A 14,349-nucleotide genomic window follows, 5' to 3' on the forward strand; every position below is an offset into this window, starting at 1 on the left:
GTCTCCGAGACGCCGGGATCAGCAAGTGAGCAGTGCAGCGGCGGGAGCGGGGAACGTTGCTGCTCCCCCGGCAGCGAGGCTGCGGAGCACGGCCTGCACGCGGGGTGAGCGATGCGGGGATAAGTACTCAGATCTGGTTTGGAGAAGCGATGTGCAGTTCCCTCTCTTGCCTGTAAGCTTTTAAGATGTTAATGCTCACAGCCTTCATCCCGGGGGAGGGCTGGATATCTGCTTTTCTTTCAAGAAATTCCCAAATTGGCGTTCAGCTACCAGGAGCACACCAACCATTCCGGGACGTGAAATACCGGTTGCAGAAACAGCAGCCTCTGCTCCGAGGATACACCCATCAAAATCCTCCTCTCGGGAACCGAGTGATGCAGCCCCACAAAGACTCCAGCCGACTCGAGTGCACGCTGCTGCCAGTCCCAATTAGCAGCGGCACAGCGCTTTTACGCGGGCTCTTTGCGGCAGCCTGCCCGGGCGCTGCCGAGGCGAGCCGGCCAGCCCAGCCGAAGCCCCGACCGCCGGCCAGCCCTTTCTTTGCTATTCAACACCCTGCCCTGCACCGGCCCCAGCCCTGCCTCGCTCGCTCGGCAGCTCCCCGCTTTCCCCTTCCAGCCTGTCGTTTGGAAACCTGTCAAATGCCTTTGGTAAGCCGAACGCGCTCCTCCTGCTGAATGCCTCTCATTCAACCCCACGGGGGGATCTCCACCGAGCCGCGGCTCGTTGGTTCGGCACGGCGGCCGACTCCTGAGCCGGCTACCCCCCGAAACCGGCACTGCCAGGGCTCTCCCCCAGTCCTGCCAGCAGCCGGCCCTGCAAACAGCAACTCGGTTAGAGCTTCCAGGTTTGGATGTTGGCTCTGGAGCTGGATTTTCCATCTTCCCAAATCCAAAGAGCTTTTAGTTGAAGCATTTGAAAAAGGATTTGACTGTTTCCATCCTCAGGCCCTCCCCTGAGCTCACGAACACATCTCTTTCTCAGTGGATGCACTGTCTGCTCTGGATGCACAGGGGCCCCTTTGTTCAGGGGGCAGGAGCCAGGGCAGAAGGGACGGACGGGGCTGCGAGCTCCAGGGACGCACCTTCCCCTGCCTGAGACAGCACTTATTTGACCTGGCACCAACAGCAATCCCCCCGCGTGCAGGAGGGTACCTGCACAGAGCCCACCCCCAGCAGGCTTTTCTTTGGGAGACAGATGTTACAGCTGTTTCAGTTCACTGCATGAATTATGCGACTCATTCATTACTGCTTTTGAGTTCGAGTGAGAGCAGCGGTCTGCTACAAAGAGGAGGCATTAAATACGTCCTACTGGATGCAGAGAGGCCTCTAGAAAAAAACCAGGTGCCTGAAGCTTAAAGGGTTCTTAAATACCTTGACAAAAAAAGGAATCTGCTTGCGAGCACAACCCTTGTTGTTTGTTTGCATCCAGCTGTGGCTGATATTACCCACATTTCGTGTCTGCCGGCTAGCTCCCCGTCCAGCAGCTCCTGCACCCAGACCAGAGTTGCTCTTTGGTCCAGGTGTCTTGGCTTCAAATTATAGACTCCACCTCGCTGCCCCCGTCCCATGGTCAGCTCCTGGCCGTGCAGGCAGGCAGAGACCTTACTCCTGGCCTGTGCTTTCTCAGCAGCTTGCATACAGCCCCTCGTACCTGGTTCTTACAGAGAAGATCCCCCATGAGCTGCAGCTTCCAAGCACGATGAATGCAGCAGTCACACTGGCTCCCCGTTCGTTTTCCCCTGCAGACTAGGAAGATGTCCCATTGGATCTCGCTGATGGTAGCCAGGAGCACCAGGTTTTCCTCTGGCTGTGGATTCCCCAGGCATCACACACCTTAGAACCACAGAGCGCTTTGGGCTGGCAGGGCCCTTCCCAGCCCATCCCGTCCATCCCCCTGCCAGGGGCAGGGACAGCTTCACCCAGATCAGGGTGCTCAGAGCCCCGGCCAGCCTGGCCTTGAAGGTTGCCAGGGATGGGGCATCTCCCACCGCTCTGGGCAACCCCTGCCAGTGCCTCACCACCCTCAGCGTAAACAATTTCTTCCTTCTATCCAGGCTGAATCTCCCCTCTTTCACTTTCAAACCCTCCCCCCGTGTCCTGTCGCTACAGGCCCTGCTAAAAAGCCTGTCCCCCCCTTTCTTGTCGGCCCCCTTTAAGCACGGCAAGGCCGCAGTGAGGTCTCCCCGCAGCCTTCTCTGGTTTCTTTAAGCATGGTCTATAACATACTCTCCTCCTTCAAATCTGTATCATTACTGCCTCCACTACATTATCAGCTTCTCAAGTTTTACAATACAAGGCCCTAAAATTCTGCTTTTCAGAGTTATTTCTCATCCCTGACGCGCCACCAATGTTTCTTCCACAGTTTCCCCTTTTGCTTTGCTATTTTCGTGCTGCAGGACAGCCCAGTCGTCCAGGCACCACAACCTTTAAAAGCAGGCAAACCACACAGGTCAGGGAGCAGGGGGAGGACAAGGGCGTCCCAGCGGCCACCCCACCCCACGGGCAAGAAGGGTTGGGACACAGCAGGTTGTGAGGAGCTGCATCTGCCCCAGCGGTGTCCGGGCAGTCCCCGTGCCAGCCTGCTCCCGATGGATGCTCGGAGCTGGGCTGGACAATGGAGCCCGAGCACCCCAGAGCCACGGGCTCACCACCTCCCGCAGCGGTGAGAGCCCGGGGGTCCTCCGGACTCCACCACCAACGCAGCACCCTAATGGCAATCATATACATATGCAGCAGGCATAGATATATTTATATACACACATGATGACCACATTTTCATCTTACGTCTTCTCTTTGGGAAGGGTAGAAGATAAGGCAGCCCCAACAGGCTAAAGATTCTCATTACAGTCTCAAATCCAGCTTCTGTAGCATGCAAGTCACTGTGCTCTCTCCGCTCCACAGCCAACATTACCCGGCCAGACAGAAGGTTACAGCGGCAGAGAGATCAGGATTGGTTCATGGCAGCGGAGAGGTGGCGTTGTGGCTTTCACCGCTGAGCGGTTAAATCACACAATCATAGAATTGTTTGGGTTGGAAAAGACCCTTAAGATCATCGAGTCCAACCGTTAACCCAGCACTGCCAAGCCCACCACTAACCCATGTCCCTCAGCACCACATCTCCCCGGCTTTTAAATCCCCCCAGGGATGGGGACTCAGCCCCTGCCCTGGGCAGCTTGGGCCAGGCCCTGACAGCCCTTTGGGGGAAGAAGTTGGAAAAATGGTGCTTTGCTCCGCACTGAAGGCGGAGGTAAATTCGAGGAGTCGCAGATCAGCACGTTCTCAGCCAGTGGGAACATACCCCAGACAGCCGGCACAGGGACGGGACCCAGGAGCGGGGTATCCTCCCTGGATGTAAAGGCCAACGGAACAGGAAAGCAGTCGTAAGGAAAGCAGCTGACTACACGAGTTTTGCTGGTTTATAACTGCGCCTTCAGTTTGCCAAGCTAGACAGTAAGAGCTCGAGTAAAATCACAGGCATTCTCCTACGGAGAGACGCCGAGAGAGGGGGAAGAGGGAAAGAAAAGTGGAGCATCTTCAGAAATAAACCCTTACCTACGTTAAGACAGACATTGCACGGTACAAGCTTACATCAGCTGTCACTTCGGTGGCTGACCGAAGAGCTACAGAGCACCAGCAAATGCACCAGAACCCTCTCTGGCTAAAAATAGGCCAAGCTAATGAACAAAAACCTTGTTAAAAGGGACACCCAGCAGTAAGCATAACCTCTGCTTTCTTTCCAAAGGGATGATCAATACCGGCTGTCTCAACAGCAGCAGCAAATCCTCAGGATCGCTTCAACGTGAGCAACTGCTCAGCTGGTGGAGACTCAAAGAAACTCCCTCTGTACCCTGTCCTGCGTTTCTTCTAGAGCTTCTTAACGCTGTGCAACGTTAGAGAGCTCTGCCTTTCTTAACCGCTGTAATAAATACATATCAATCTCTTTCAAGTTTAATAAATAGGGATCCTAAAAGCTTTGTCTGGATCTGCTTTTTCCATTCAATTAATATAACAGAATACCAGAGCAATGAATTATTGAAGAGAAATACAAGCCAGAGCTTTCACAAACACGCTCTACTCCAATAGCAATTTATTACAAATTAATAGCATGCTGCATTGCCTCCTGCATCACGAGAACCGGCAATCAGCTGCGCCGTCAAGCTACGCCAGCCACGAAAATTTCGGAGCTGCCGTAAAACACTACAATCCCGAGCACAAATAAGCTGGGGGTGGGATGGGGGAGCAGAAGGAGGGATGGACAACCGACAGAAAAGCAGAAAGCATGGAACAACACGGTTTCTACAGGAATAATTGGTCTTTTCACATCTTTGCTTGTATCAGCGCTCAAAAGCGCGCTCCGCGCGCAGGGCTGACAACATGGCGCGTGTTCCTTGCCGCTGGAAAGCGACACTAAAGGTTAAGATAAGCGTGCAAGTACGAGAATTCATATTTGCACATTTAAAATGACATCTGCTCAGCAGGAGGCTTCCAGTATTTTTCACACCCTGCCCTTAACACCGCACTTGCCCCAAAATGACCTTCTAACGCTCCTACTAGAGATGAATCCCCAAACCAACATCTTTCCTTCAGCAAAGCAGTCGAAGCGCCAACCAGCCAGAAAGATACTTCACATTTCACCACGCTATTGCTCTGGAAATACTCACAACAAGCCCGTCAAGAGCAACGTGGGGACTGTTTTGGGGGCCTGTTGAAAGATTACCTACCAGGCAGTGAGTTCAAAGCTCTTGTTTCACGTGCTTCTTGCTAGAAATCATCCGAGCACGTTGATCCGCCAAAGAGTTGGAGTGAAGGCAAATGCATTAGTGCCCAGCGTTGGGAAGATGGTACGCTGCAGCAGACAGACAGACAGACATCTCCAGCAGCGTGCCAGCCAAGGGTCGCTCCTCAGGCAGAGCAGCAAACCCTCATGAAACCATACAGGAGAGCATACACCAAACCAGAAGGGATTTTCCCCTCGATGGCTTTTCTGTTTCTAACATTTAGGAGGGAACTTTCCTGATAAACAGGAAAACACAACCACCAACACAGCTGGAAAAGGTGGTACAGCGGTATTAAATGCACCCAACCTCTCCCCCTTCCTCTCCGCCCAACAGAGCAGCGACTTTCAGAAAACCAAACCCAGTTTGTTTCCACCAAGCGACTTCTTGGCTGGGTTAACCCCTGCGGCGTTACGTTTGGTGTCTCCCTGTCCTCCCTCGCAGCAAACTCACCTCCATTTTTGATAGCTCTGATCCCCCGATGGAAATCTTCGAAGCTGATAACTCCAAGTCCGCTCGGATCGAGGTACTTCATCAGGTCCTTTACCTGCAACCACAAAAGCAGCGTTACCCATAGAGCCCTTTGGGGAGATAGTGTCTTCCATCAGAGAAGCACCCTGTAGCAAATTTTAGCTCCTTACAAGAAAAAGATTTGAGCTAATGGCAGTGAATTTCTTAAACCGATACCAAACTGTGGCCGTTCTCCTTGAAGTAATCAGTATAGAAGGGTTAATTAGTACTTGGCTGGTGCTGAAACTATTGCTTAGTTTTGCAACATAGGTTAGGGCGGTATTTCTTACAGCATGGTCCTTCTCCGCCAGGGATTTGTTTATTTTTATGGTTTTTAAAGTGGTCCTGTCTTAATTGGGAAAACTCAATAACAGGCCGCCCAGTAGGAGGGCCGAATTAAGAGGATTCGGTGATAATGAACTGCTCCACGTTACAAATTTAGGCCATGTAATTGAAACATTTTCACGATTAGACAAAGCCCAAGGGGGAAGGAATCACGTCAGCTAGCGCGGATTAGGGTGCGGGTGCCGGAGCAGGCACGCACGCGGAGCAAGGGCCGCTTGCGAGACCTGGCGAGGATGATCTGGGCACTTCAAGCAGAACAGGCTACAGCTGGAGGGCGAAACCACGGTCATTCCTCACCGTCCAAACAAAGCCTTCAAAAAGGTGCATTTGGCTCCTTCCTTCCAGGCTGGCACAAGCCTGCCCTTCAGAAAACCCTTTACACCACTGATGCTTCTCAAGCTGAGACAATCAGGCGTTTTTTGTGCTTTAAAATAAACGCAGAGCCTCATTTTAAGAGATATTGAGGCACCTTCGTGTATTTTAGAGCCACATCTTTCAGCTGAGAAACAAGCCCAGGAGGGAGCAGGGTGTAAGAGGTGAAGGAAGGAATTGCACAATTAGCTCCGTACTCAAAAGCTGCCCTCGCCCTGCAAACGCATCGACCTCTCCTCCTCCTCCTCCTCCTCCTCCTCCGGAGCTGACGCACAGGAGGAAATCTTCAGGCGAACTGCAGTGCTGGATTTGTTAAAGCTTTCATGAGCACAACTGGTTGCCTTTTGACTCACTTGGGCAATCTCTCTGTTTTGGTTTGTTCTTCGGGGGGGGAAAGATGGTGAATCACTAAACCTCTCCTTCCAGGGAAGGAAACCCTCGGAAACAGAGACTTAACATCTGACGGTGCGGAGGACAACCGAGCCCAGCCCTGGTGCTGAGAGCTGCCCGACTCAGGAGGCATCAGCAGGGGGGTTTGTTTGCTTGCTTTTTGTTTTCTTGTTCTTAAATCCAGGTTTGTGCTTATAGAGGGGAAAAAAAAAAATCACACCGGCGACAGGCTCAGGGCTGTTCACCAGCCTGTCCACCTGGTTTCTAACACGTTTGGGGGAGGCAGGAGAAGCCTCTGCTTTGGACATCCCACCTCTCCGCAGCAGCGGTGCTGCCGGCACGGGGAAACCCCAGCACGGCACAGCCTTGCCCGCCGGCCGGCTTACTCCATCCTGACCGGGGAAAAGATCACACAAGCATCTTTTCCAGTTTTCTGGGGAACTTTTTTGGTAGACAGATAACAAAACTGCTGAACTCACACGGCACACATTGACTTGGATGAGTCAGGCTTCTTGTATGTTAAACAAAGATATTTTAGACTAATAAAAACAACTCTCAGGAATGTGTCGGTTCCAGTTAATGCATCTGGCAGCTTCTTTGAGTTCAAAAGCTGTAGCTTAATCTGTTATCTGTGTATATAGATAACAGAAATGCAAGTGACATTTAATCAGACTTGATAAGCCTATAAGTGATGATCATAACACACTCTAAAGTATAGTTTCTGCAAAGACCCAGCCACGATGGCACATGGGACGTGCCAGGCAGGGCTGCTCACGGCACCGCTGCGGTGCGGGCAGCTTCTCCGGACCAAGGAGGGTCCCAAGCCCTCGTGCCAATTCCCAAGCAAGGGGCCTCTCCCACACTGGTGCTTGTGCAAAAGAGCCAGAGAAGCCGGATAAGTATTTCGTTCCCACAAAAGAGCCACCTATGTATTTCAAATAAGCTGCGGGCAACGGGAAATAAGTGGAAGTGTTTCTTAAAACTTCACAGCCCTGACACTATGGATGCAAACAAACAAAAGCCACGCAGCTGACGAAGCTCCAGCCTACGGTAGTATGCCTGTGCTGATCCAAACCCGCCTGTATTTGCTGACCAGGCTTAAAAGGAACCCTGACCATTAAATAACCGACCGAGACAACGCTCCCGTCACCAGACTGAGTGCGAGCGGCCACTGACATTGAGAGCTGACAACACGCAGAGGACGAGAACATCACCAGTGCCTGCCTGGTCCTCCCTGCCCCTGCGAGATGCTGCCCAGGGAGAGCAGAGGCTGCGCCCTGCGGGCCAGCACCCAGCTTCTCCCGGCACCCACAGCGAGGGAGCCGGGGATGCCTGGGGGGACATCCCTACCCACGAGTGTCCGAACCTGCCTCCGCCGCCTCTGGGGCTGCAACCTCCCGAAGCTCACTACCTGCTCGGTACAGGAACATCTTCTTTTAACTCTTCTGCACCCGTTTTCTGCTATTTCATCCACTGCCTCCCAGTTCTACCGCCACAACATGTGGTAAGGTGCAAGTGTGATCCCCCTGGACCACACTCTCCTCCCCGAGGGGTGCCAGCCTGCCCACCCTCCCCTTGCAAGGCGGCTGCTCCAGCCCCTTGGCCATTTGCGCCATGCCTCCTGCTCCCTCTCCAACCCTCCCATCCTTTTTGAAGGTGAAGGTCAGAACTGCACACACTGTTCAAGACCGATACCCCCCTCCTGAAGCCCACCATCTCGTTCACAGCCGGGCCGTCACGGCACTGAGCCACCCCGCATCGGGAACGGCCAACGACAGCTCCAGCATCTCGCTCCTGGGTTATAACTGCCCATTTTCTCCATTTCTTCATTTTGATTACTAGGCTAAAAAAAAACCCTACCTTATTAGGACAGTTGGGGAAAAAAACCCAAGAATTATGGCTCAAGCTGGTTTAGATTAGCAAATCTTAGCAGTTCTGAAGTCACAGATTTGTTGCTTTTAGCAGAAGACTAATCTGCAAGAATATAGTTAATGCCACACTCCTATTAGCACAAAAGCAAAAGTTAACACTCTACCAAACTGCAATGTTAAGCTAAACACAGGCAGATATAAGCCACAGTCACAGGGAGGTACCTTCATTTGGCCAGTAAGAAATATTAAAAATAGAGGATTTACTTAATGTGTGTGCTTGTAGCTGGTTACAAACTCTTCTCAAAGAAGAAAGAGCAGCTAGAAATACAGAGCATTAAAGAGTCAAAGAGGACGACATAGTTTAAACAGCTGATTTAAACCCTGACGGAAAGTGAAAGGTTTAAACTACAGTAAGTCGATCTACCTTAAGCTGAACACGGGCACAAGCCTGCAGAAGCAGAACCGGTGGTGAGAATTGCCCAAGGGACCCTGCTTGCCCCTGTGCCGGGGACGAGGCACAGCCCGGACCGCAGCCGGAATGAGCTCCTGGCACGAGTCCGTAAGGAATTTCTCCTGGTTGGGGACATGGAGAGGGAAGCAGATGGGGGAGGAGAAGGGAGGTCATCTGGCATCTCAGCAACAGAGCCAGAACTACTCATGGCACCAACCACACTACCGCGTCTTCTCCCGTGTTCAAGAGCTCTGCCCATGGGCAGGGCGTTTCACCTTCCAAAACCAACCAGATTTGCTGCCAACCAACACCCACCTCCAACAACCCCCTCCGACCAAGCCACCTCCGAGCGCGTACGCCAGCCCCGTGCCGCACTGCCGTACCGGCTGTTAACAGCTTCCCCACGATGCCGAGCACAAAAAGAGCCTCCTCGCTTCGACGCAGTGACATCAGTTCAGCAAGTGACTTCGAGCCTCAGCTAAGCCAACGGTGACAACTCCAAATTCAAATTAACACAAAGGCTTGGCAGCCACACAATGAAAGTTTTCCAGGGAGGTGAGGGATTCCCCAGCTGCGAGCGGCCCTGTTAAAGCAGGCTGGAGGAAAAGGAAGCTCCAGGCCTTTTCTGTTTGCCTTATGGATGCTCCATGTCTCCACCACATAGCAGATGGATTTGGCAGAACAAAATATCCACTTCTTCCAATATATCCAATTCTTCTGAGGGGGGGAAACAAGAACGGGAGTTTTCCAGTGGCCACAGCAGTCCGGCACCCCAAAAGGAAGAGCCGGCGGAGCTCAGCTCCTACGGTCCTATGGTATCTCATAGGAATGATGCTTCCAGCCTAGCCACAACCAGGGCCACCTCTTGTCCTCCACACCACGTAAGCGAGTTATTTGATGACACCATAGTGGGAGTAATAAGGCAGCATTTCAGCACTCTACACTGATTCTGGAAGCAAATCCAAAGGAGACAAAGAGGAGGAATCAATACTGACCTATTCCTGACAAATATCCCAAATACTTGAGGCAGGCCAGCGAGCAGGCTGCAGCTCCCACCGAGAACCTGGGCACCTGCAGTCTCACACGTGCTGCGATAAGCAAAGACAGATGCTTTTGCCTTGAAGTTGCTCCCTCCTTTCCTTGGAAAGGATTCGCGTGTGGTCTCAGTCTTCTGAGCAATCGGAGGAGTGCCAGGGCAAGTCATGGGCAACTGAGCGAGGGTGAAGATCTGGTCTGCTTAACTTCTACTTCTCAGTAGAGACTTCTACTCTCAGGCCCCCAAAGGGACCAAGCACGTGGATTATGTGCAAAAAGAACCTAGAGAGGTGTTCGAAAAACACCGAAAGACCTGTCCAGATAAGGAACAACATGCCAGAGACTTACCAGGAGTCTGGCTGAACTGGGCATCTGGCTCAGCATATTTGGGCCACTTGAGCAATCAACAGGGACAGACCAGCCCACCCAGGAAAAAGTCCACAAAACCAGTAAGCCCAGTCCAGGTGCTGACTGGGTGACACAGCATGCTTATTGCTGGCTGGGATTCGATTTTAGCCCAAAACATCAGACGAACCATTAACACAACCACCAGAGGAAGACCTTCATCGGGGAATTCACTGCCATACCGTGGCCTGATGGCAGCCGCCAGCGCTGGGCGGGGACCGTCGCAAAAAGCAGCAGCTACCCGCGAGCAGTTCAAAACACATTCGCATGTCACTTATTAAAAACTATTTCTACAGAAAGGCAAAGGTTTAGCCTAATAAATGAGCACTGAGGCGCTCAGATTGGAGCTTTGAAAGCAACTGTGACGAGTGGTGTCCCTCAGGGGTCCGCACTGGGGCCAGTGCTGCTCAATATCTTCATCAACGACGTAGCGGGATCGAGTGCACCCTCGGCGGGTTTGCAGATGGCACCAAGCTGAGGGGTGCAGCGGACACGCCTGAGGGACGGGATGGCATCCAGAGGGACCTGGGCAGGCTGGAGAGGGGGGCCTGGGTGAACCTCATGGGGTTCAACAAGGCCAAGGGCAGGGTCCTGCACCTGGGTGGGGGCAACCCCCGGTGTCAGCACAGGCTGCGGGATGAAGGGGTGGAGAGCAGCCCTGCCGAGAAGGACTTGGGGGTGCTGGGGGATGGAAAGCTGGCCACGGGCCGGCAATGTGCTCTGGCAGCCCAGAAAGCCAAGCGTCTCCTGGGCTGCATCCCCCGCTGCGTGGGCAGCGGGGCGAGGGAGGGGATTCTGCCCCTCTGCCCCCTCTGGGGAGACCCCCTGGAGCCCCGCGTCCAGCTCGGGGGTCCTCAGCACGGGAAGGACATGGAGCTGTGGGAGCGGGGCCAGGGGAGGCCACCGAAATGCTCCGAGGGTGGCCCAGCTCTGCTGTGAGGGCAGGCTGAGAGCTGGGGGGGTTCAGCCTGGGGAGGAGGGGGCTGCGGGGAGACCTCACTGCGGCCTTGCCGTGCTTAAAGGGGGCCGACAAGAAAGGGGGGGACAGGCTTTTTAGCAGGGCCTGTAGCGACAGGACACGGGGGGAGGGTTTGAAAGTGAAGGAGGGGAGATGCAGACTGGATAGAAGGAAGAAATTGTTTACGCTGAGGGTGGTGAGGCACTGGCAGGGGTTGCCCAGAGCGGTGGGAGATGCCCCATCCCTGGCAACCTTCAAGGCCAGGCTGGCCGGGGCTCTGAGCACCCTGATCTGGGTGAAGCTGTCCCTGCCCCTGGCAGGGGGATGGACGGGATGGGCTGGGAAGGGCCCTGCCAGCCCAAAGCGCTCTGTGGTTCTGTGACAGCAAGGGCGGGTTGGGGCCCCCCACCTCAGGCAGCCATTCCAGCAAGGAGGTTGTGGTGGGCAGAGAAAATACGTGGTCGCACGCGTACATCCTGGCCGACTCCGGTTCCCGGCCCCTCTGCCGCTGACTGCCAGGCTCAGCGAGCCGGGCCGTGCACACAAAACCCCTCGACATCAACGTGCAGTTGTCAGCAGGCTGCAAGGCAGGGAAAGGGCATCCCACGGCACGGCTCAACAGGAGCAGAGCTCTGCTACTGAGGGATGAAACAGGGAGCCCTTGGGCCCCTGACACCCACGCAGCCCCCTCCCACAAATCCACACCAGTCCCACGCACTTCTTACCACCACCCCTTCCCAACCTATTTATCAACAGGAAATTTTTCGCTCCTCAATGGAATATTACAGCAGACTAATAGGTTTGGGGACCTTACCCTTCCACTCCAGAAGAAATGGGAACCTTTGTGGTCAAGTTTAAAACACAGAGGGAGGCAGGACCATGCAAGGAAGCAGTGTCCGTGCTAGAGAAGCTGCGGCTTCAGCACCAGCTTGCACAGGGTCCGTTTCCACCCGGTGCCTTTGAGGAAAATCTGCGGAAGGAAAGCAGCCAACCCTTCGGTGGGCAAGGACGCCGGGTACGCACAAGGGGAAGCCAGTAACGGCAGCTTTTCCCCGTCACTGTTAGCAGGCCAGAAAGGTTTCCAAAACATTGGTGTAGCTGTTTAATCAGCTTTGCAGGATCAAGCACAGCGCATGCAGACACTGCTCCCCGCGCATCTGGACGTTCGGCTTGAACGCGGACTCCGAAGCAGTACAAACAGAAAATAAAACTTCACTTTTAATCCAACGCTGAGCTTTTTCTATCAGCCTCTACTTTTCATTTTCTCCAGCTGGATCGCACTCCCCTTTGCTGCCTTCGCACTCTGCTGCTTGGATCTCTGCCCGGCTTGGTGCAAAGCTCCGCACTATGTTAAGCATGCCCAAAGCCAGCCTTTATCTTCTCTTGGGCCTTAAAAAAAGGCTGCTCAAACCACCTCTCCTCATTCAAAGTCTTTGTATTGTAGCAGGGTCTGGTTTACAAGGCCCTGTTTGCAGACACCCTGCCGTGTAAGAAGGGTCTCAGGAAGGGACAACACAGGGGACGGCAGGAGCAGACCCCTGCCAGCCAGCAGCCGCTGCGTGTGCCAGCACACTTTCTCTGCCAATCTACAATTTGGGGAGTTTCAAGCAAAACAGAGGACGACAAACGTCCTAAAATCCAGCGGGTCTTGGAGCTTTAAACATAGGAAACTCATTTATATTGAATAACTGGGTCCAGACCAATTCTGGGTACGCAGGGGCCCCCAAAGCCTGCTTGACCGAGACAGGACACAAAAATCCAGGCACCTCTCACGTAACTCCGATTACCCTCTTCTGCCTGCAAGAAGCCCAAATCTGCTCTGAACGTCTTTTATCTTCGGGGGGGAGAACAGTATTGTAAATCACACAGTCCCTGAAACGCAAGCGGAGAGAAAGCCGAGTGCCACATTGGCATAGCTGCCAAATAGAGGGGATTTTTAGCTAGCAAAACTCTCAAGTGCAGGAGAGGGCTCGCGCCAGATGCTCTCCTCTTTATGTTTAGCCAGATCTTTGGCCTGAAGCGGTACACAGGAATTTAACAGAGCGAGCACATGCAATGTAAAAACCTCTCATGGTTACGCAAAGGTGGGTGCAGCATCTTTACCCTCCGCATTTAATCGAAGGGCAGGAGCCAACGTACTCATTTGTTTGTAAAAACCCACTTTGTCTCTCAAGGCTAAACCTCTCCTTTCAAGAAAAAAAGGATTATATCTTTAAATGCTAATTACAGAAGCCAGAGTAGCTTTATTTTTTTAATCTTTGGGAAATGTGCAAACATGCTGGAACTGCTGAACCTCCTGCCACCAAATACCAGAGCAGCTGTGCCACTTGCCAAAGACACAGCCGTCCTCTTTAGATCGCGCGGTTGCTAAATCAATGGCTTGCAACACGATCAGCTAAAATGAATTGATCCCTGTTAATGCAGCATTTGTCTGGGCTAAGACCACATCTATCCCCCCCCCCCGTGCCGGGTGCTGAGAGAACATTAACGCGCTGACACCGTGAGCATAACTTAACGTCGCTTCACGCGACGTATTTCCCAGAACCCTGCTGTGACCTGAACCGCAGTCGCACCGGTCCCAAAGCCAGGAACACCCTTTCCAGTGCTTCGCTTCTGCGGCTTCAACCATGTAAACAAGCAGGCTGAGTGGAAGGCTGAGAACTCGGGATTACACCGGCTCCAGCCGTGTTTACAGGAACCGACTCTGTAATTTATTAAAGGATCCGGCACTACAGAAAGCAGGCAGAACCCCAGAGCAGGTTTCTATTCTGCTGCAATTACACCTAATTAACTAACCTTTAAAATACCCTCGAGGGGGCAGATCTCATTACAGGGAGAAGCAATGGTCAATTGTGAGTAAGCAGTGCAAGAGCTGCATTATTTATTTCGCAAGTGGTGGCACTTATCCAGGGCTGCTGCAAGCACGTTGCTCTCCGAGCCTTTCCAGAAGCTCCAGGAGGAGATCAGCAGGCAGGCGGTGTCTGCTCAAGTCTCTGTTTAAAGGTCCACCATAAGCAACGCTCGGTGAAGATGCTTTCTGCAAGGTGCATCCCCAATCGTGCGCCCACATCGGTTCACCTGTCCTTGCTGTCGCTTCAGTCCCAGAGGGTTCAAACACTGCAGGGCCCCCTGCTATCGGTCTGGTATTCAAAACCAAGAATCAAGACATCTTTCTGAGAGAGAGACAAAGAAAAAGATTCAGCCTGGTTCATTCTCCTGCTACAGAAGAAATAAC

General features: G+C 53.1%; 1 protein-coding gene across 1 annotated transcript in view; it reads right to left on the minus strand.

The window, feature by feature from the left end:
* Positions 1 to 14,349, minus strand: part of RAB11FIP3 (RAB11 family interacting protein 3) — a gene marked incomplete at its 5' end in the record, with an annotated part of 82,447 nt that overhangs the window by 54,442 nt on the left and 13,656 nt on the right. The window contains one exon of the mRNA XM_082312638.1: positions 5,231 to 5,324. Coding sequence (XP_082168764.1) covers positions 5,231 to 5,324 — 94 coding nt within the window. The remainder of the gene's footprint in view (positions 1 to 5,230; positions 5,325 to 14,349) is intronic.

The sequence above is a fragment of the Platalea leucorodia genome (genome assembly GCF_965183815.1).
Source record: "Platalea leucorodia genome assembly, chromosome: 5".
Classification (NCBI taxonomy): domain Eukaryota; kingdom Metazoa; phylum Chordata; class Aves; order Pelecaniformes; family Threskiornithidae; genus Platalea; species Platalea leucorodia.